The sequence below is a fragment of the Tenrec ecaudatus genome, chromosome 17, assembly GCF_050624435.1.
Source record: "Tenrec ecaudatus isolate mTenEca1 chromosome 17, mTenEca1.hap1, whole genome shotgun sequence".
In the NCBI taxonomy this organism is placed as follows: domain Eukaryota; kingdom Metazoa; phylum Chordata; class Mammalia; order Afrosoricida; family Tenrecidae; genus Tenrec; species Tenrec ecaudatus.
In genome coordinates this window covers 48,963,259-48,986,708 of record NC_134546.1, presented here as the reverse complement: position 1 = coordinate 48,986,708, position 23,450 = coordinate 48,963,259, and the positions used below count along the sequence as shown (strand labels likewise).

The 23,450-nt window shown below is 40.7% G+C and overlaps 1 protein-coding gene across 1 annotated transcript in view; it reads right to left on the bottom strand.

Moving 5' to 3' along the window:
• GABRG3 (gamma-aminobutyric acid type A receptor subunit gamma3) overlaps positions 1-23,450 on the bottom strand; it is a 218,064-nt gene that overhangs the window by 180,990 nt on the left and 13,624 nt on the right. Inside the window, exon 3 of the mRNA XM_075535553.1 lies at positions 21,440-21,507. Coding sequence (XP_075391668.1) covers positions 21,440-21,507 — 68 coding nt within the window. The remainder of the gene's footprint in view (positions 1-21,439; positions 21,508-23,450) is intronic.

Below are 23,450 nucleotides of genomic sequence, written 5' to 3'. Positions count from 1 at the left end.
CCTCCAGCTCCCCCCTCCCTTATGAACTCTTGATAATTTATAAATTATTATTATTTTGTCATATTTTAAACTGTCCAACATCTTCCTTCACCCACTTTTCTGTTGCCTGTCCCTTACGGATGAAGTTAAATGGAGATTCTTGTAATAGGTTTCCCCCTTTCCAACCCACGCTCCCTCCACCCTCCCGGTATCGCCACTCACACTGCTGGTTCTGAAGGTATCATCCGTCCTGGATTCCCTGTGTTTCTAGTTCCTATCTGTACCAGTGCACATCCTCTGGTCTAGCCAGATTTGTAAGGTGGAATTGGGATCATGATAGTGGATGGGGAGGAAGCATTTAGAAACTACAGGAAAGTTGTATGTTTTATTGTTGCTATACTGCACCCTGACTGGCTCCTCTCCTCCCCTCAACCCTTCTGTAAAGGGATGTCCAATTGCCTACAGATGGGCTTTGAGTCTCCACTCTGCACTCACCTGCATTCACAATGATATGATTTCTGTTCTTTGATGCCTGATACCTGATGCCTTCAACACCCTGTGATCACACAGGCTGGTGTGCTTCTTCCATGTGAGCTTTGTTGCTTCTGAGCTAGATGGTTGCTTGTTTAGCTTCAAGCCTTTAAGACCCCAGACGCTATATCTTTTGATAGCCAGGCACCATCAACTTTCTTCACCACATTTGCTTATGCACCTACTTTGTCTTCAGTGACTGTGTCCACGACTAAGTCTTTGTGGGAGCAGACAGGCTCATCTTTCTCTCATGGAGTTTCTGGTAGGTTTGACTGCTGTCCTTGTGGTTAGCAGTTCAATAAATCGCCCAGTTTGCCACTCGGGCACCGATACCTATCTTAAACCACACTTAATTTTTAAATAGAGACAACTATGAAATCATAGTTATACCTAATACAGTAACAACAAATTTGTGGACAGCCAATAATGAACCAGCCCCATTTACAGCTTATACTTTATTTTATTATTTTTATTTTTTTCATCTTATATTGTATAAGTGGACAAAAATGATATACACATCTAAGGAGGAAATACTCATAACAATTATAGGCTGAGTTTCTGTAAGTGGGAAGCTAGTTGTACTTGGTATTTAGAACCACCTTCTTCAAACCTTGTGTTAGACTGCGTTCTCTAGAGAAGCCAAACCAGTGCTATCTCTCTCTCTCTCTCCATGCACACATGTACACACAAATATACCATCTGATATATATGCATATGTACACATATAATATGTATGTATACATATATAGATACACACATATATAAATGACCTGTCATCTGGCATATATATGTATATATAAAATGACATGTACATATATACATATATATGTGTATGTAGAGACAAAGAGCTTATTTATTTATTTATAAATCATTTTATCAGGGGCTCATACAACTCTGTGTCAAGCACATTTGTATATTTGTTGCCCTCATCATTCTTGAAACATTTGCATTCTGCTTGAGCCCTTGGTATCAGCTCCTCATTTCCCCCCTACCTCCCCACTCCCTTATGAACCCTTGAAAATTTATAAATTATTATTATTTTGTCATATCTTACACTGTAGAAAGGGGGAACTGATTACACAGAGATATATATAACCTCCTCCCTGGGGGACGTACAACAGAAAAATAGGTGAAGGGAAAGAAAGAGTTTATATCAAGAAAATATCTCACATATTTGTAGACCCTTGCAAATCCAGTCCAGATCCTAGTCGATGGCATAGATGTTAAACTGGGGATTTCTCCTGACTCCTGTAGCTTGGGTGATGAACCCAAGGGAGGCAGGAACACTAAAGTCTGGAGGCATTTGAATTCAAAGTTAGACAGACTTGTGATGTGAGAGGCAAATGAATCCAGGGTCTACAGATCAGGTAACAGGTCACAGAGAACTCTGGAAATCAGGAAGTACAATGTCTCAAGTCCATTTGTGACTTAAGAGGGAAGGAGTAGAGGTTAGCCTGACTATCAGGTCACAGCTTGATGACCTCATTTGGAGGCGCTAAGGAGATAGTTTTTTGGAGGCAGGACACATTCTCCCTCTCTCTGAGACATGGTTGCTGACAAGACACATGGAGCTACGCTAGAGCCCTGGAGCGGAAGGGGTCATGTGGAGACTCCTGCCAGCACTGAGGTACTTCTACTGTCACTGGATCCACAAGACTTTCCACCCCCTGGCCTGTGATCCTCCTGCATCTGGCATCATTTCATGTGTTTGGTGAGTCTGAAGAGGACTTTATAGATTGGTATAGGACATATGGGTTAATATTCGACTTATAAACTTGATTTGGACTGGGCTGGGACTTTCTCAATATTCAATTGCTCTTGTATATAAAGTTCTTTCTCATACACATATGGGTGTACATGAATTTGTTTCTCTGGTCTACCCAGACTAACACAGATATCTTAAGTATTATGAGGTGACATGAACTGGCATTGATAATTTTATATCAGAAAGTCCAATGGTTTACAATATTGGGAATAACACACTCAAGAGGAAGGGCATTCCATTTATGGTTAAAAAAAGGACATTACATAATCCATCAAGAATTATAATGCTGCCAGTGACAGGATTATATCTATCCAACTTCAAGGATATCTAAGCAATACAGTGATTATTCATATTCATGCACCAACACAAAACTAGTGATGAAGAAATTGAAGTATTCTATCAAAGACTGCCGGCTGAAAATGATAAAATATGCAATCCAAATACATTGATGAATACTGTGGACTAGAGAGCAAAATTTGGAAACAAAAAGGAAAGAACAGTAGTTGGAAAACGTGAACTTGGTGATAGAAATGAAAGTGAGATCAAGTGATAGGATTTTGTAAAACCAACAACTTGTTCCTAGCAAATATCTTTTTTTAAAAAAAAACAATAAAAACAGTAACTATACACATGGACTTCTCCAGATGGAATACACAGAAATCAAATTAGTTACATCTATGGGAAGAGATGATATCATCAAAGTTCAATATAAGCAAATAAAACCACGTGTGTTAGGACAAGTTGACTAGAGAAACAAATCCAGAGATACCAATATATGTGTAAGAAACAACTTTATATAAAGAAGCAAATATATCAAACAAACACACTAGCACAGCCCAGAAAAAGTCCATAATCCGATACTAGTCCATAAATCCCTCTTCAGAGTCATGCAGCCACCTGCAATGATGCAGAATTCAGGAAGATCACAGGCTGGTGGATGCAGAGTTGTGTGGATCCAATGGCAGTGGCTGCATCACAGGGCTCACAGGTCTCAAGAGCACCTTGCCAATAGACGGGTAAAAAGTAGAGAGAGGAAGGGAAAGTTCCCAGGATCTTCCTGATAAGAAGGCTACACCCATAAGGAGGTACCACCAGGCTGTGACCTGACTGACAGGCTAGACTCCAACCCTATACTTCTGCATATCATGCTGATATGAAATTTTGTAACTACCACACCAGGCAAAGGGTTAACTGTGGAACAGACCATCAATTGCTCATATGTAAGTTCAAGTTAAAACTGAACACAATTAAAACAAGTCCACAAGAATCAAAATACAACTTTTAGTCTATTCCACCTGAATTTGAGATTTGACTCATAGAACACTAATGACCCAAGACCTGATGCGCTGTGGGATGACGTCAAGGCAGTAATTCATGAAGAAAGCAAACAATCATTAAAAATAAAGAAACAAAGATCAAAGTGGATGTCTAAAGAGACTCTGAAACTTACTCTTAATCATAGAGTTACTAAAGCAAATGGAAGAAAGGATGAAGTCAAGCAGCTTGTGTTTGGCCAGGTGGACTACAGAAACAAATCCAGTGACACTCGTAAATGGGTAAGAGAGAGCTTTATAATAAGAAGCAATTATATATCAAGCCAACATCCCAGCCTGGCCCAGATCAAGTCCATAAGTTTGACACTACTCCGTAAGTCTGATACTATTCCATAAATACATCTTCAGACTTACACAGCCACATCCAATGATGCAGAATGCAGGAAGATCACAGTCCACTTGGTACAAAGTCTTTTGGATCCAATGGTGGTACAAGCATCAAAGGGCTCTGGCAGGTCTCTAGCATGTCGCCAGCAGCCATCCAATAGACTCAACAGCAAAGATGTGAAGGCAGAGAGAGAGGGAGGCAAGCCTCCAATGAGTCATTTATCTTGGTCGTACCACCAAATGAGTTCATCAAGCAGTTACTTGGTTACAGGCTAAACTCCACCCCTACACTTTATTAATCAAGTTGATATGAAATTATGTAACGACTATAAGCTGAATATAAAATTTCAAAAGGCAGCTTAGAAGACAGAGTAAAATATTATAATGTAATGTGCAAATACCTAGAGTTAGAAAACCAAATGGGAAGAACATGCTCAGTATAGCATAATTTAAAGAACTCAAGAAAAAATTCAAGCTTTGAGTCGCAATATTGAAAGAGTCTCTGGGCAAAATACTGAATGACAGAGGAAGCACCAAGAGAAGATAGAAAGAAAATACAGCGTCAGTGTGCAAAAAAAGAGAACTAGTTGGCATTCCAGGCTCTCGGAAATTACCGTAATAGCAATAGAAGGAACCAGTTGAAGCTGTACTAAAAGGATGAGCCAAAAACAGGCTGCTGCAAGGAAATGATGGAATACCAACTGGTGGTATATTTCAACAGGCTGCTGAAGCACCGAAAGCACTCACTTGTCTCTGCCAAGAAACTTGGAAGACAGTTACTTGGCCAACTGAATGAAAGATTGCAGATATTTGAGCCCAATTAGAAATAAAGATGACCCAATAGAATAACATCGCTGATGTTGCATGCAGGTCGAATTTTGGTGAAGATCACCCACAAATGGGAGCTTCCAGAGCTTCAGGCCGGATTTGGAAAAGGATGTGGAACAAGGGACTCTCTGCTGATGTCAGATGGATCTTGGCTCAATGCAGAGAATACCAGAAATATGTTTACTTGTATTTCATTGACTATACAAAGGCATTCAACTTTGTGGACCATAAGAAACGATGGATAGACTTGAGAAGAAGGGGAATTCCAGAACACTTCACTGTGCTCATGAAGGACTTGTACTTGGATCAAGAGGCAGTTGTGAGAATAGAAGAAGGGAATACTGCTTTTTTTTTAATCATAAAAGGTGTGTGTCAGGGTTGTATGTTTTCGCCATACTTATTCAATCTGTATGCTCAGCAAATAAGCAGAGAAGCTGGCTAACATGAGGGAGAATGTGGCATTACTAAAAACCTGTAATGTACAGATGACACAACCTTGCTTGCTAAAAGTGAGGACTTGGAAACTTTTGCTCATGTAGATCAAAGATTTCAGCCTTCAGTATGGAGCACGATTCGATGGACAGTAGATTAAAAATCCTCCCATCTGGACCAACAGGTAACATCATGATTGATGGAGAAGGGGTGAGGTTGTCAAGGCTCTTGTCTTGCTTGGATTCACAATCATGTCAACAGAAGCAGCAGTCCAGACATCAAAAGATAGTTGCATTGGGTGAATCTGCTGTACCAGACCTCTTTAGAGTATTGCAATGAAAGGATTTTACTTTGAGAACTAAGGTGTGCCTGATCCAAGCCATGGTATAGTCCACTGTCTCTTATGCATGTGAAAGTTAGACATTGAATAAGGAAGACGGAAGAAGAATTGATGCATTTGAACTGTGGTGTTGGAGAAGAATATGACAAACCAACCTGTCTTGGAAGAAGTATAGCCAGAGTGCTCCTTATTGGCAAGGACGGGAGACTTTGTCTTACATACTTTAGACATGATGTCACAACCAGTCCCTGGAGAAGGACATCATTCTTGGTACAATTGAGGGGCAGGGAAACAAGGCCCTCAACAAGATGGATTGACATGGTGGCTGCAACAATGGGAATGGTTTTGAGAGTGGTGCAGTGCAGTGTTTCGTTCTGTTGTACATAACTTCAGTATGGGTCAGAACTGACTCTATGGCACCTAACCATGGTACTTTGAAGTTGACAGCTTCATTTGTTCCTCACAGAGTTGCTTATGGGTTTGAACCACTCATCTTGCAATTAACTGTCTCCTCCAGGACTCCTAATTTGTCTTTTGTATTTGCCACAAGGAGCTCAGATGGTGAAGTGGGTAAGTTACCCAAGTAACCAGTAAACATTGGCCCATAAAGAATAAATGCTTAAGTAATAATACATTTTAGAGTCCTTAAGGAATAGATTTTACTGCTTTTCTTTATCCCACATTATATTTTTGGTGCTAAAAAGCACCCAAATGGAACACTGTACCCATCTTGCAGCTGGTCTCCTGAGAAGCTGTGGTTTATGAAAAGGCGACCAGGGCTCTCGGGTACAAAGTATAAACAATGGCCTGGCAATTCTAGCGTGTTGTCTTAGAAAATTTATATATAATTAACACAGTAGAGACTCAGAGTTCCGAAAGTTAAAAAAGAGAGACCAGAATTAACTTTAATCTGCAGGCACATTTGAGATAATGATTTACTTGTTTGCTAGTTCTTTTTTTAGCTTGCATATTAACATTAGCCAGAATGAGTTTCGCCTGTACACCAGTTTACAATCTTTTAAAACAAAGGTTGCAAAGACGTGACTTCCCAAGCCTGGTCTGGTCTATGATTTAGCAGAGGCTCCCTTTGACGTTGTCCCCGCAGGCAGCTCAGCCACGACTGACCTCAACTCAGAGGAATAAATCAAGGGCTGATGCTGAAGCAAATTCTCCTCCTCCTCCTTGGTGAAGTCAGAGGCGATCTGACAGCCCCAAGCTGTTGGTGGTAGAGTGAAACTTCTTAATATCCATGTCTCTTGCACTTCCACCATATGATTGAGTGAGCCTATGCAAACAGGGGGTGTATAAGACTAATAGTGGGGATCGGTCAGTTTTAGTTGTCACTCCCTTATCTATAAGGATGAATCAGCTCACAGGACTAGAAAGAAATCCCAGAAGCACTGGAAGTGGCGCAGGTCGGCGATCTCTATCTGAAGTAGTGGAGGCCAAAGCCGGAGGCACCTGAGGCTGTGAGATGGAGACCGTGGGGCAGGCCAAGGGAGCCAGACTTGGGCCAGCGACTGAGGCAAAGAGACAATGGGACAGAACAGAGGACTTTGGGTCAGAGCACTGTGGACAGTCTTCCAGGCCACAGAAGCAGAAGCCAAGGGACCACATGCACATGAGGCTACAACTGGGCTATACTCAGCACCTGGCTGAAGACAGGTGTTGCTGTCGACAAATGACTGTCTTTACTATTTACTGATCTTGACATGTGGCAACTTAGTAATTTCCCTCATACACTCCCATAATTGTGAGTTTTGTCTAGGCATTCTGTGTGACTATTGCAATGAATTATCAAACTCGGCATAGAAGTAGACTTTCATGGCAGGAATGGTTGGCATTAGAATAGAGAAAGAAGGATGGAAGGTGGAAGCATGTTTGAGGTCTGCCTTAGGCAACAGAGAAGCGAGGGGAAGTCAGATATGACCTCTGGACCATTTTTTTGGGCAAGTGCTAACAGAGCTAGGAGGAGAGTCCTGACGGACTTCCAGGTACAGGTGACACAGATGCTGTTGTCAGAAGGACGGAGAGGAATGCTTGAGGAACTCAGAGATGATATGACTAGTACCTATGGGACAGAGTCTCACGCTGGAGAAGGGAGAGCTACTGAAGGAAGCAAAACATCAGCAGGCAGGGCAGGGCCCTAAGGGTGAGAAAGAGCAAAAACTCCCGTAGGATGCAACAATGCACAGAGGAAGCAGATCTCAGGGAAATTCAGCAACAGCAGCAATACCCATCACAAGGGAAGCCAGCCTTGTGTAAAAGGTCATTAATAACTCTTGCCGAACAGGTGACTGCCTGAGCGTTGATAAACTCCACAGTAGCACCACAGAGACCACATTGGAGAGGTGCTGGTAGCTCTTTTAAACACTACCCAAGTCCTAGATCCAATCACTTTGAAGTTTCACAAGCAATAGCAACCATGAGACATGGCCTCCTCTCTCTGTCAGGTGGTATTTGCTAAATGCACTTCCCCATTGAAGGATCTGCGATTGATTCTGAGTCTGGGGAAATAAGTGTTCAAAGAGACCTTGGGACATCCGTTCTGTGTGTCAGCTGCCAAATGTGTCCCCAGTCACAGAAGTCAACTGGTGGAGCCTTCCGTTCCGCAAAACACGAACATCAGAGAAACATGAAGAGCAATGTCCGAAACTGATGAAAATGCATCGTGTATATAAAGAGCGATGATTTGATAATGAATCAATAAACTGTCAGAGAGAGCAAAGAGTACAGAGGGAAAGAAGGCATAGGGAGAAAAGGAACCCCCCACCAGTCAACATTTGGAACAACTAGGGCACTATCCACTTGCCGAGTTGGCAACTATGTTGTTGTTAAGTGCAATCAAGTCGGTTGGCACTTACTGTGACCCTAGGTACAAAAGAACAAAACAACACCTGGTCCTGCAACATCCTCAAAATTGCTCCTGTGTTTTAGCCTGTTGTTGTAGTCACTGGGTCAATTCATCCTGCTGAGGATCCTCCTCTGTTTCGCCGCTCTTTTCCTTTACTAAGCATGGTGTCCTTCCCCCGGGACCAGTCCCTCTTGAGAACACATTCAAAACATGAGATGACGTCTTGCCGTCGTTGCCTCTAAGGAACATTCTGGACGTACTTCTTCCAAGCCAGACATGTTTGATCTTTTGGGAATCGGTGGCACTTTCTGCCAATGGTACATTCTACTAACGGTACACTGGCCCGAATATTCTCCACCAGCACCCTAACTTAGGGAAGTAGACCTGCATGTATCCTCCGTTTCCTGTGCAATCATCTTCCAAGATAAACAAGTAGCTCGACAACTTCCCACGGGGAAAGTGCTTAACAGTGATTATATAGGCCCCAAGGAAAGAATAAATCCAGCACTATGTCCTTAGCAGACACTTCTGACCTAGTTAGATCCAACCTTTGGTGGCCCAGGTCATGTGCTGTAAACTGCTGTGCTTTGAAATGCTGTCCTTTCAAGCATCCTTCAAAGGCAAGGCCAGAAGGACTTGATGTGAAAACCTCACTAGATGAACTTTACCGCAAACTTACCCAGAGCCCTTGGATTTAAGATGGAAATTTCCCAGTGTGAGAAATAAATAGATGACTGCCACCCCTCAGCCATCAGCCTAGATGGGGATCATGAACTTTGGTTTGGATCCCTGGTTTAAAGGAATTCCAATGACAGGAGGTCCGGCAGCACAACGTATTCATGATTTTCAGGCCCTCCTTGCTTTGCTGTAACATGTATTCATCTGACAGAGAGGATTCTGTCCTTATGAAGGAATGTCAAGGGAAATTTGCCCTGTCACTATCCTCCATTGTTAATATAAAAATGCTTAATCATTTAAGAGTTGAATTTGTACAAATAAACTCATCTAATGTGGTTCATATCTGATCTATACTTATATAACTTTCTTTTCACATCAGTGAGTTAAATTCTATACCACTGGCTATATTAATGACATTATAATGTCCAGATGACATGCCCAGATGTGTGTCCTCCATGCCCCTACTTGCATCCTACCCATTATTCAGTTTTACATAGATTTACACTTGTAAATTGCCTCAAATTGCCCTAAACTTCAGGAGGATGATTGACAATGGTCACTGGCATCGAGTGATAAGAACTCTAAAGTGGACCTGAGATGTATATAAACCAGAGATATGTGAATGGTGATGAATTCTATGAAAAAGAATGTCATTTGATTCGGACATTGTGTGAGCACCACATTCCAGCCATCCTTGTTACTACTCTGGCACCACTGCTGCTGCCGAAGCTGTGGGCTGTCTGCCGGAATGGACGGTGATAGTTGCGGTGGCTGAGAGGACAGCAGTAAGACAAATCCTGAAAGAAGCAAATGAGGAGGTAGTAGAGCCTGACCAGCCCTGGCAAGCCTGCTCTTTCTTTCCCCACAGGAGCAGTGCAGGTCCTGCAGTTGCCATCCTTGGCCACCCATTTAACAAACTGGTGAGTCCATGCCCAGATGCGTGCCCTCTACCATCCACCTGTACCCTAGTTTTACAAGTCTGTTGATCTTTAAAAATCAATTAGGGAGAAATTATAAGCAAAAGGAAAGGTGTTTTCCCTTGGAAGGAAGGAAGGAAAGGTGGAAGAAGGCAAGGGAGGAGGAGGGAAGGAGAGAGGAAGGATCCTATCAGACCACTAACATATGTGGTTGGATGTCGCCTTAATGGATATTGAATGATGTATACCTGTAGAATTTCACTATAAGCATAGTAATTACATACAAGGAGGTACCCCCCAAAAAACCTGGAATGTTTTTCCAAAGTTATGTATTTAATTTTTTTTTTTTACAAAACAACCTTATTACCTTCAAAGTACTCTCCATTACACTTAATATGCTTGTCAAATGTGCAATTCCATTCTTTGGAATATTTTTCAAACTCATCTGTTTAGATAGTTGACAGCACTTCTCTCAGTTTTTTCTTCATCACTTCTACATCATCAAATCACTGTCCTTTCATGTCCCTCTTCATTAGCAGAAACAAAAAGAAGTCACACAGAGCAAGGCCAGGTGAGTAAGGTACATGGGGCATGAAAGGCATGCTGTTTGGTGCCTCAAACTGGCACACTGAGATGGCTGCATGAGCAGCTGCATTGTCGTGGTGGCAAAACCAGTGCCCCAACTGCCACAAATCAGGACTTTTTGGGTCATCCACTGTTATGCCTTTTTTTCAGAACCTTAGACTCATATTAAAAAATGAGCATCGGTTTTGGGGGGTACCTCTTATATTCTATATATTTCAGGGTCAAAGTTTCTTAAAATATGCTATTGTGGTATCTCACAGTTGTTTTAATTTGCATTTCTCTTATGGTTAGAGCTCTGTAACATTTGATCATATATTTATTGGCCATTTGGATTCCTGCCCTTGCAAAACTTCTGTTATGGTGCTTTGCCCACCTCCTCAGTGGACAATTGGTTGTTTTTTTTTTTCTTGTTGTAAGTTAGCAAAGTATTGTAGATTTTAAGTAATAAGGCCTTTATCTGATGTGTCACTGCTTTGTTTTGCTCGCTATTGTGTTTGTGCATATTGTTGTCTCTGAAAGTCTATCTGGCTGAGATAGGCGGGATAAACAACCAGAAGAGAGAAAACAGGATGACAGTTCTGGGGGTACATAGGGAGGGGGAGGCGGGGGAAAGGAAGTGGGTGTTAACAAACCCAGAGACAAGGGAACAACAAGTGATCAAAAATTGATGGCAAGGAGGGCCTGGTAGGACTTGATCAAGGGCAATGTAACCGACAGAAATTACTGAAACCCAAATGAAGGTTGAACATGATAGTGGGACAAGAGGAAAGTAAGAGGAAATAGAAAAAATAACTACGAGGAAGGATATTTATAGAGATCTAAATACAGGCATGCACATATATAAATATATGACAATGGAGAAATAGATCTATGTACAATATATTTACAGGTTTAGTATTAAGGAAGCAGATTGACATTGGGTCTCTACTCAAGGCCTCCCTCAACACAAGAATACTTTGTTCTAATAATCTGGTACTCTGAGATGCTCACCTTCCCAATACAGTCGCTGAAGACAAAGTGGGTGCATAAGCAAATGTGATGAAGAAAGATGATGGTGTCCAGCTATCAAAAGATATAGCGCCTGGGTCTTAAAGGCTTGAAGATAAACAAGCGACCATCTAGCTGAGAAGCAACAAAGCCCACATGGAAAAACACACCAGCCTATGTGATCACGAGGTGTCAATGGACTCAGATATCAGACATCAAAGACCCAGAGCAAAAAAGTCATAATGTGAATGAGGTGTGGAGTGCAGAATGGAGGCCCAAAGTCCATCTGTAAGCAACTGGACATCCCCTTACAGAAGGGGCGTGGGGAGAAGACAGGCCAGTCAGGGTGCAGTGAAGCACAGATGAAACACACAACTTTCCTCTAGTTCTTTAATGATTCCTCCCCCTCACTATCATGACCCAGGTTCTACTTTACGAACCTGGCTAGACCAGAGCATGTACATGGGTACATACAAGGGTTAGAAACACAGGGAATCCAGGACTGATAAACTCCTTGGGACCAATATTGAGAGTAGCCATACCAGGAGGGTAAAGGGAAAGTGGGAGACAAATGGGGAACCAATCACAATGATTTACCTATAACCCCCTCCCAGGAGGATGGACAACAGACAAGGGGGTAAAGGGAGACATCAGACAGTGGAAAACAAGAAAAAATAATAATAATTTATAAATTATCAAAGGTTTGTGAGGGAGGGAGAGGAAAAATGAGGAGCTGATAGCAACCGTTCAAGTAGAAAGAAAATGTTTTGAGAATGATGAGGGCAACATATGTACAAATGTGCTTGACACAATGGATGGATGGATGGATTGTGATAAAAGTTGTACGAGCATCCAATAAAATGATTTTTAAAATAAAATATATATAAGTCTCTTGATTAAAAATACTATTGTGAGAAAAAAATCCAAAATATAATATATATGTCATTTATATTAAAATACAAGTCAAAGATAAATCTTTCAAAATATTTGAAGAAAGGGGTGATATTTAGTACCTCAAGACTAGGCATACTTTTCTCTCAAACCACACCAACCACCCTCACACAGCTTGAAATTGGTAGCTGGAGAAGGTCTAGCTCATTCTGTTATCCCTGCAGTACTGGTAAAATTGAAATAATTCCCTGACATACTGTTCATGGGATCCTAAACACATACAACATTGCCCAACATCAATAAAGAGGATCATTTCTAGAGTATTTGGAAAAGAAGTAAGTAGTTAAAATACAACAATAAGAAAATCCTAATATATCAACTTTAGAGTGAGAAAACGGACAGACTTTTAGAACGGTACGTTAAGATGCCTCTGCCTCAGAGATAAAGTCTAACTATTCGATTCAGTGGTGCAGTCCTCTGCCTGGAACAAAGATTGCAGGCAGTAATACTTCTTTAGGTGCCTCAATGATGGATGAGTGGATGCACACTACATGGACAACAGATGAATACCAATTGCTGCTGGCTACTGACAGCGCTCTCATCTGCCTGCTGTCTTCTTGGTTTAGAAGTATTTTCTTAAGTTCTCGGTGCCTTGGGTGTCTTGGACTCCTGTAGCTGGAGGAGGCACTTGACTTGAGCTGACTTGCATTTAATTTGATTAGGAAAGATTCCACTGACCACGATGTCTCACCTTGTTTCAGGATGCAGGCCCGTGGCTACTGCAGGGCTTAGCTATATTAAGGTTACAATGTAGAAGGCAAGGTCGAAATTTGCCTGTGTGACTGGACTATGGCAGCTGATGGTGGGAAGAGGACCACTAGCACATGCATCTTAGTAGTCAAAGGCATGCAGAGAAGAGCTCCATTGTTAGGACTGTAGAATCATAAATTTGGGGATAAATAATAAAGTCAAACACGTCACATCAAAGAATGGATCATGAGTTTCAGATGTAGAAAAACAGGGAGGGTCAGCACGCCATCCAGACTACTCCTAGCTTTATCGGTGAGAAGATCGTAAAACACTAGGAGAATTCAAATGGACTGAGTGAAACTTCACTTCTCAGTGCCTATGAGTTTCTCCTCTGTGACTGTGGACACTTTGAGCCAGTCCCTCTCACAACATTTTGGAAGTGTACCTGGAAAGCTGAGATCACTCTTTGCATATTTCCTCACTCATCGGAAACAAGGCTGCCTCATGTAGACATCAGATGCATACGTTTTGGTTGATTCAAAACATGTGATTTGTTTACTTAAGTTGAATTTAACTATTTACCTTCTTTTTTGGATTTTCCTAATCTTTGGTTTAATGTCTCTCTTCCCCTCTCCAGATATTGCACACTCATTCACAATTTTAGGATAAAATGTTGACATAGCATATATCTTTCATGCACTCTCAACAAGCTCGATTAGATTATTTTTCTGTAGCAGGGTGCACATGTATCGAATCTTTACATCAACAAACCAGGATATAACCAATACATATTCACTTCATGTCAAGTGAACCAGTTATCAGAGAGCTATGACTTCACGATTTAAGATTTAATGCACATTCTCAAAGCTAAAATTGAAATCTTTATTTGGGAGAATGGGTGCTAAAATAGTGGTGTTTCACCAATCCTACCAAACTATGAACTAAGTTTTTACCCCAAAACCTTTGATTTTGTGGTGTGACACCCAGCCCCTGGAGCACATGACCAAGCAATATATTGGTTGGTATTAGTCTCTCTTCTCATCCTCACTCTTCTTCCAGCATCAGACCATGATCAGCTCCCTTCTTCTCTGTCACCAGCCTGGATATTATAATTAGCTACCAAGCAACAGCTAAAAGCTCAGTCTGGGATACGCTTGAAAGTAGCAATTATATATTTTTATTTGAAAATAGCTTGAGATGAGAGATGTAAAATCTATTTGGGGATGCATAAATAATATGCCAATAATTGGTGCATTTTTATATCAACTTTCCTATTTTAAGCAGTTAGGACAACTGAAAAAATGTTAGCAAAATACAAAGGAGATCATATTTTTGTACACAGCTTCTTTGTCACACTCTCTACATGATTCAGATAATGACCATTTGTTGTCCTGTTTTCAAAATAATCAGAAGCTCAAATACTGCCATTACAAAACTGAAGTATTGGATTCATAATTAGTGTTTGGTCCACTTGTATTTGATATGACTACTGATACATTCCTGGTTTCCTACGTTACTATTTGTTTTACATTTCATCTATGTAGTCCTGTTTTTTCTTTTTTGTTTTCCTCTGGTTCTATTGAATGCTTTGAATATTACATTGTATGTCATCTATTGATTTTTTTCAATAGTGATTTCAGAATTTACTATGCATATATATAACTTATATTGGATATTTAAAATGTACAAATGTATTTTTCATCATACTTATTTAGTCTGCTGTTGTTAAGTGTACAAAACAATGAAATACCACCTGGCCCTCCTCTCTGGCTCGGCACTAGTTTGCGGCAAGATGGCCAAACGCACCAAGAAGGTCGGGATCGTGGGCAAATATGGGACCCATTACGGCGCCTCCCTCAGGAAAATGGCGAAGAAAATTGAAATCAGGCAACATGCCAAGTACACTTGCTCCTTCTGCAGCAAAACCAAGATGAAGAGACGCGCCGTGGGCATCTGGCACTGCGGTTCTTGCATGAAGACAGTAGCCGGTGGAGCCTGGACCTACAATACCACCTCTGCTGTCACAGAAAAGTCTGCCATCAGAAGACTGCAGGAATTGAAGGACAAGTAGAAGCTCCACTAGCTGAAACCTCTCTGGCCTGTAATAAATGGGTTAATTTATGTAACGATAAAAAATAAATAAAAAGAAATACCACCTGGCCCTGCTCCATCCTCACAATTGTTCTTATGTTTGAAGTCATTGCTGCAGCCACTGTGTCCATCCGTATAGTCGAGGGTCTTCCTCTTCTTAGCTGCCCCTCCACTTTACCAGGCATGCTGTCCTTCTCCAAGGACAGAGCTCTCCTGATAACACGTTGAAAACACAGGAGACAAGTCTCACCATCCATGCTTCTAAGGAGCATTCTGGCTGTACTTCTTCCAAGACAGATGTGTGGAGTCGCTGCCAGCCAGGCCTCAGAAGGAAGACAGAGCTTTCGAGTCCCCTAAACTCTCAGGAACAGGTCTACTCTGTCCTCTCGGGCTGCTATGAGTTAGCAGTGAGTTTGACAGTTCATGGTACTTTCAATGTTCATCAACAATGCTGTATTTCAAATGAATTGAATTTTGTTTGGTCTTCCTTATTAAAAGTTCAAATTTTACATACAACTGATGTAACTGAAAATACTAAGGTTTGGGTCAGGCTTACCTTAGTCCTTAAAGTAACATCCTCACTTTTCAGCTTTTTAAAAATTTCTAGAGACTTATATATGAAATATATACACATACATGTAGAGACACATATATGATATAGATGTATGAATAAATTTTGAGCTGTCACTTTATTTTAATCCTAATCTAAGAGCAATTAATTCCCATGACATGGACCTGCTTGATAATCCCTGAATGACCAAACATGAAGATATGGGTGCTAGAGCAAAGTGTGGTGAAGAAACCAGATGGTGCCTGGCTCTCAGGAAGAATTGTATCTGAGGTCTTAAAGGCTCATCTTTAAACAAGCAGTCATAAAATTGAGGCATTAACTAATTTCACACAGAAGGAGCACACCAGCCTGTGTGATTCAAGGATTATAAATACTAACATGAAAATCTGAGGGACGGAATAGTATCAGAACTTAAATTGTGAACTGCAGTTTGGTAGAGAGTGGTGGATGGCAGTGGAGGCCCCAAATCCATTTACAGGGTCCCCATGTAAGCTATGCCTCCAGTACACTCGCTCTGAGCACAGTCCAGGGATGTGAAGGGCTTGCTATCAGATAGCAGTGTGACGTCAATCACAGCACATGTAGTTAGGTGAAAATGCCATACCTTATCATTGGATCTCCTGTCTGTCCCATTTTAAAGTTGTTTTCAATTTTTAATAGTTCTGCTTTCTTTTTGAATGAGGTTTTTCTAAGTTTTACCTAATCATTGTTGTTCGTTTTGTTTGCTTGCTTCCTGTTGATGGTGGGTATGATTTTCTGTCCATGAAATCCAGAATAGGTAGATCTATGGATATAGTAACTGGATGGATAATGGCCTAGGTGCATGGCAGGGCTTACAGTAATGAGTATGAGAAACAACTATTCTGAAATTTATTGTAGTGATAATTGTATAAATCTTTGTAATATGGTTGAATGATTAAATTGTATATATGAAGTCTATAACAATAAAACTATTTGAAATATAAGTAAAGAAAAAAATATATAAGTAAAGAATTGCTTTTCATGTCTCAAAAGAATATTGGAAATATGTCCATGCCCATCCTCTTAAACAACTAGATAAGCAAGTATTTCATTTCTCTAATGTTGGCATTGCTAAAAGAATTACCTAATGAAACTTTGAAACACTGGATCCTAGAATAAACTCTACATATCACGATGCTGAATTTTTTTTTTGGAGTCTACTGAAGCAAGTAAGAAAGCTTATTTAGGCCTTATTTCAATTCATTCTTTGTTATCTATTAAGAACCAAACCATATTTCAACTGAACCTAAAATTTCAAAACAATGATACAGGGCTATAATGGGATAGTTCTGGTAAACCAATGCAACCACTGAAGCAAACAGAAAAGTTAGGCAAAACACATTTCAAGCAAAATATTGTTCTAAGGCAGATGCAGAGAGTCTGGGCTCACTCTGGAACATCGAACCCCTCCGTGCCACTTCCTTAGAACTTGTCTACCACTGGCAGGGTATATGATATTGAGAACTGGGCTGCTAGAAATGATAGATGCTTATAGTGTGTGAAACAAAATTATAGTTTGGGAAACCAAGTCTTTTGAAATAAGAGGAGCCAAGAACTCAGGGAATATACAAAGATGTTGAACCAAACCCTCAATATTGTTTCCCCACTCACGCTATTTGCTGGCTAAGTCCCAAAGAGCTGTTAGGTGCTGCCCATTCAGTCTGATTCATAGCGGGCCCTGTGCACAACAGAATGATCCACCACCCAATCCTGCACTGTCTTCACAAATATTCTTATGTGTGAGCCTTTTTTTTTTTTTTGGTACCACTGTGTCAATCTGTCCTGTGGAGAGACTGCCTCTTTTTCTCTGCCCCTTGACTTTTACTAAGCTCGTGTTCTTCTCCAGAGACTGTTTTAGGGGACTCTTTTAGGATTGCTTTTTAAGTCACACAGCAAGAGGCGAAAAAGCAATCCTAAAATAGCTAAGAAGAAGGGTAGAATTTTAGCCATTAGAGAATGCTAGGAATATAAAATTAGAATTTAAAACCTTCATGGAGTGGTCATAAGATGCACCGCAAACACTCACTTCTGACCTTTTAGGTGATAAACTAGTATTGGAGGTGACCCAAAGTCAGATAGGACATCACCAAGTCTGGAAACCAGGCTCAAGTTCATTCAGGCCTACAGAGGAAGGGGTGGGGGTGGGGCAGAGGAAGCATCATCCAAAGCCTCTACAATTTTTTTAAACATTGCCAAGCATAAGAGCAAAGTGATAAAAGCACTGAAACAGACAATAGAGATCAAGATGTTATCTTAATTGTGATGATTAATGTGTTCAGGGGCAGTGATTTACTTCATGTGGCTTTTCCAGCCAAAGTCTCGAACTCCCACCAAATGACATTTCCCGGCATGCATCTGGTAAGAAAGTGGGGAAAGATACTGATAGGACTCACCTGTGAGTAATTCTGACTAGGATTCCCAGGAGTTCCATCCTGACATGTATACAATGAACCCCCTGAATCAAGAGGAGGGATCTCTACACCAGCAAGAACCAGGAGAAGAGCTTGTCTTCTGAATCTGAGATCCCTGTATAGAGAATCTCCTGGATCCAGATGACAGACAGACCATCAGAGGCAGCAGGACCAGGACCCAGAGCATGGAACAGAGTGGTAGATATCCTAACCCATGGAGCAAGTTAAGCGGAGTGCTTTTGTACACGAGCTGGCTTGTGGAGTGGGGTGCCTCTAGGCACTGAATTGGAGAAGCAGACCTTGCTGACCCACGGAAGTGGAGCTGAGTGTCTTTGATCTGAGGCTTACTGAAATGGTGGGGCGGGAGACACTTAATAGAGACACTTGGGTTTTCTGACCCATGGAGCTTGAGCTGAATGCCTTCAAGTTCAGGTTTAATGCAGAGCGGTGTGCCCCTTTGGATATTTATTAGAGACCCAACACTTTGTAACATGTCCTGGTCAACAACTATCTTGAGCATTTCTGACTGGCATTACAATTTGTTAACATCCTTAATAAACCCTGTAATCATAATTATTTTTTCTCTGAGTTTCTGTGTAGCTATCGCAATGGATACTAGAAACTAGAAAGGTAAAATGGTGGACACCAATTAAGTCAGAGAAAGATGTCAAAAAACAGATAGCCAAAATGGAGAATTTTACTAAAGAACTGAAATCTAATCTAATTTGGAAAAAAATCTAATTTGAATTTTAGAACTAAAAAATACAGTATGCAAATTAAGAATTCAACAGCATCTAAAATTAAGCAATCAACGGATGCAAAGTGTCTTAGCATGTTAGAAGCTAGGTCAGAAGGGTCTCCACTGTCAGAAGCATGAAGAGCAGATGGATGAGAGAATAGATTCATAAAAAACTACTGGGAAAAGGTAGAAAGTTCAACATCCATGTGACTAGTGTTCTTGTGTGTGAATCCCAAATAGATAAAAAAAAATACAGAGAAAAACCAAGCAAAATCATACTGGAATGCTGCACTCTTGCCTTCATTTCAAATGATGAGTATTCCAGAGCTTAGATGCCTTCAGAAAATTTTCATAAGTAATAATCGACATTTAGGAATAGAATTTTGCTCCTTTCCTATTGTTTCTTAGATTCCACAAGACATGGCTTCCTAACATCACACCTGAAAACGTCAGCCAATGAGGGGGCAGAACAGGGATTACGGTGCTTAGGTCTCATCAACCAACATGTTCATGCACCCCATTGTTATCACCAAAAGCCCCCTCACCTCAAATATGCATAAGGGCTAGTATCAATCCTAATCCAAGTTTCTGCCTACTGGCCAAAATTCAGGTTCAAATTCCTTAAGCAGAGAAATCTGTTTGAATTCCCAACTCTCCAAGAGGAATCCCCGTGTTAGGGCATCCTTGGCACCTGCAGTGGTTGTCTTTGATTTATCACCTTACTCTGCAACCTGAAGTTTCATAAAGGACATGGCTCTATCTAACCAGATGGCAAAGCCAAAGTCATCTCACAGTTAACAGAACTTTATCAAGCCCCTCTGTAAGTAAGACAACCAGTTCCCAGAGCTTTAGTGATTATATTTCTACAGAGAAATGTGTAGAAATTATTTTCTATAATTATATTTATATGAACATGAATTATATTTCTACAAAGATAAATGTAAAAAATAAATTAGTATTAGACCTGAAAGTGATGAATAAATTGGTACATAACAATTAAGAGCCCAGAAAAGAAATGAAAAAATTAATAACTGCGCATTCTCTCTTTGCTTATCAGGAAAAGTAAATATTATATTTACACATTGCTTTTAAGATACAGTCAGTCTACCACCTATAAATTGTGTAAAGTGAATATTCTTTTTTATTTTTACATTTTATTAGGGGCTCATCCAACTCTTATCACAATCCATACATGTACGTACATCAATTGTATAAAGCACATCCGTACATTCTTTGCCCTAATCATTTTCAAAGCATTTGCTCTCCACTTAAGCCCTTTGCATCAGGTCCTCTTTTTTTCCCCATCCCTCCCCGCTCCCCCCTCCCTCATGAATTTTGTGAATATTCTTATCTATTTAGTCTTTTGCTATTTTTGCCAAATTTTTTCTTCAGGAAATTAATTACATGAGGATTTTATTCATGTATATTTACATACACATGTAACCTTTATATCATTGGAGTAAAGACGAATATTCTTAAAACCTGTCAATGAAAAAAATAATTTTGCTACTAATGTTGGAGGAGTCATTCCTACTCACAGAGCACTAGAAAGCTAGAATGCCATCTTGACAATTTCCCACCCCAGCATCACACAGTCCACAATCCTGGAACAGACGTACACATATGGAAACAGAGAAGCCACTCCGTGGACAGGAATTCTCATGTCCCTTGAGTTTCCCAGAGCTTTGAGGTGTTCCTGAAATCCTTTCCACCTTCAGATGAGAGGATTCACACAAGGCCTTACCCACATGCATTCCAGCACAACAGAAGCACTCAGAGAACTCTCTTACAGAGAAGCCTTTTCAATTGAAAACAGCTGATTCTGCGTTCAGTTTACTTGCATGTCTGTAGAAATACCCTACTCAGAGAAATTACATGTGTGATTCTATGCATACTCCTGTAAAAAAAACAATTGATTTACCTGCAGATCGGGGTAATCTATGATCTACATTATGAGGTAGATCTCTTGAATTTTAGTAAAAATGAACTATGTTTAAGACCCGTCATATATATTCATCTAGATCTCTTGAATTTTAGTAAAAATGAACTATGTTTAAGACCTGTCATATATACTCATCTCTTATATTCATGAGGTCATGAGGTCAAGTATAACTAATGACTGTAAAATTTCAAACAATCTCATCAAGATAACCATAAGGTGAAAATATATATATAGAAGAGGGGGAACTATTTCTAAACCATGAGATCAATATTTCACTTTGAGTGTCAGAAGTCCTGTTTTAGTTTTTACCACTTTCATCCTTTAAACTATGAACAAATGTTCCCTTCTTAATAAGTCAATTGTGAATTCTAGACCAGCGTGGTAAATCTCAGAAGGAAAATCTACAGTGAGCATGGAAGGAAGAAAGATGCAGAGTCACAGATCAGAAAATAAAATAGCTTCTTACCATGTTTATCGATGACACAGGCCCAATGCTGTTAACATAAATGTCCACATCAATTATGGTTGGCTTTACTGTGGAGAAAAACACACGTGTCAATACTTGGTGCCCGAGGACAGTTGGGCAATATTGAAATTCCTAACTTTTTGTGAATTAATTTCACAGGTTACATTTAGAAAACAGTTGTTTTTTTTCTTTAGGATTTGTCTAAGGAGTTACAATTCAAATGCTGCATGCTTTATCTTTTAAAATTCTCAGTGGAAGGAGGGATTCCTATTTATATTTAATAATAAATTCTAGGAACACAACCTATTGGGATACCACAAGACACCAGTAATAGTTGACTACGTAGTACTCTTAAAGATTCATCTGACTATATGACTATTTATACAATAAATGATAAGATGGTACATAAATAAATTTGACATAATATATACAGAAGTCAAAGTTCTATGAGATCAAACACAAGATTCTGGAAAAGTAATAGCATAAGTTCCACAACAATGTATTTGATCTACCACACCCTCTTCAGAAAAACAATGACTCAGCACCCCTGGCAGCTAAGCACTTGGAAAGCAGGGCAAAGTGTAGGTGTGTGCTTTCGCAGTCCCTCCTGGGTCATTCCAGCACCCCCAGGGGAGGTGTCACCCACTTTCGGAAACACTAAAGAGTTTCAGCATAAACCGAAACCTCACTGCTGTTGATTCTGTTTTGACAGTGTCTATCAAACCGAGTAGAACTGCTCGATCGGGTTTCCAAGGCTGTCGATGTTCACAGAAGCAAATGTCCATCCATGTCTTTCTCCCCAAAGCAACCAATGGGTTCAAACTGGCAGCATTTCTGTTAACATCTGAACATTTCATCGATGTGCCACTGGGGCTTCCCATTGTCCCAACATTCCTCCACAGACATATCAAGACATCCAAGAACCGTGTTTGGACTTCAGGCTTTCGGAATTGGGTAGCAGCGCATAAGTAGCAGGTAATTACAGGAAGGCAAGAATAAACCAATCAACCACCAGCTGCTATGTCACCCAGACTCCTCTCCCGAGCACGAGTTGCTCTAAAGGGAGGAAGCAAGCCCATTAAAGAAGTCTGCTTCTCTAACAACCACATTTCCTCCTGTGCAAACACAAGACCCCAAACGTCTCTGGAAATAAGGTAGACCTTTCTGCGGACCCATTTGAGCAGGATAACCATTCTTACACCAGGAACTGTGAGCTGCCCAGCTGGTTGGCATTGCTACAGAAAGAGTCTGAGGGTGTGCACTCCATAACTCAGGCCCCTGAAAGCAACCGAACAGATGTCCTCAAGGGACAGTTGAGGTCTGTCCATCCCCTAGCCCCCAGACGCTGAGAACTGCTCAGGGAAGCTTTTGTTAGGCAGAAGCTGAGCCGCTTGAATGAGGCCGCCCCCATAGCCAGCATATGACCAGGGAAGCTCTGAAATGAACAAGGCAGACTTCACTGTGTGTGAATTCTGAGTGAGCCAGTTCCATTCCACTTCATAGCTGGCAGCTGGCAGATTACACTGAATTGCAACAGAAAATCAGCATTCGCACAATTTACACACTGTGAATTCCCTGTACCTCCAAATCAAAACCAAACTCATTGCCACTGAGCCAATTCTGACGAACAGAGGATGGGGTAGAACTGCCTCTGAGTTTGTGAGACTAGAAAGCCCTCCTTTGCTCCCACCCTCAGAGCACCTGGAGGCTGCACACTGCAGTCCTGAAGGTTAAAAACTGGGTGAGGGACATGTCAGATATGATAAAATAATAATTATTTATAAATTATCAAGGGTTCAGAGGGAGAGGGGAACGGGGAGGGAGGGGAAAAATCAGGAGCTGATACCAAGGGCTCAAGTAGAAAGCAGGTGCTTTGAGAATGATGATGGCAACATACGTACGAATGTGCTGGACACAAATGATGTATGTATGGATTGTGAAAAGAGTTGTATGAGCCCCTAATAAAATGATTCAAACAAAACAAAAAATAACTCAATGTGTAACCACTATG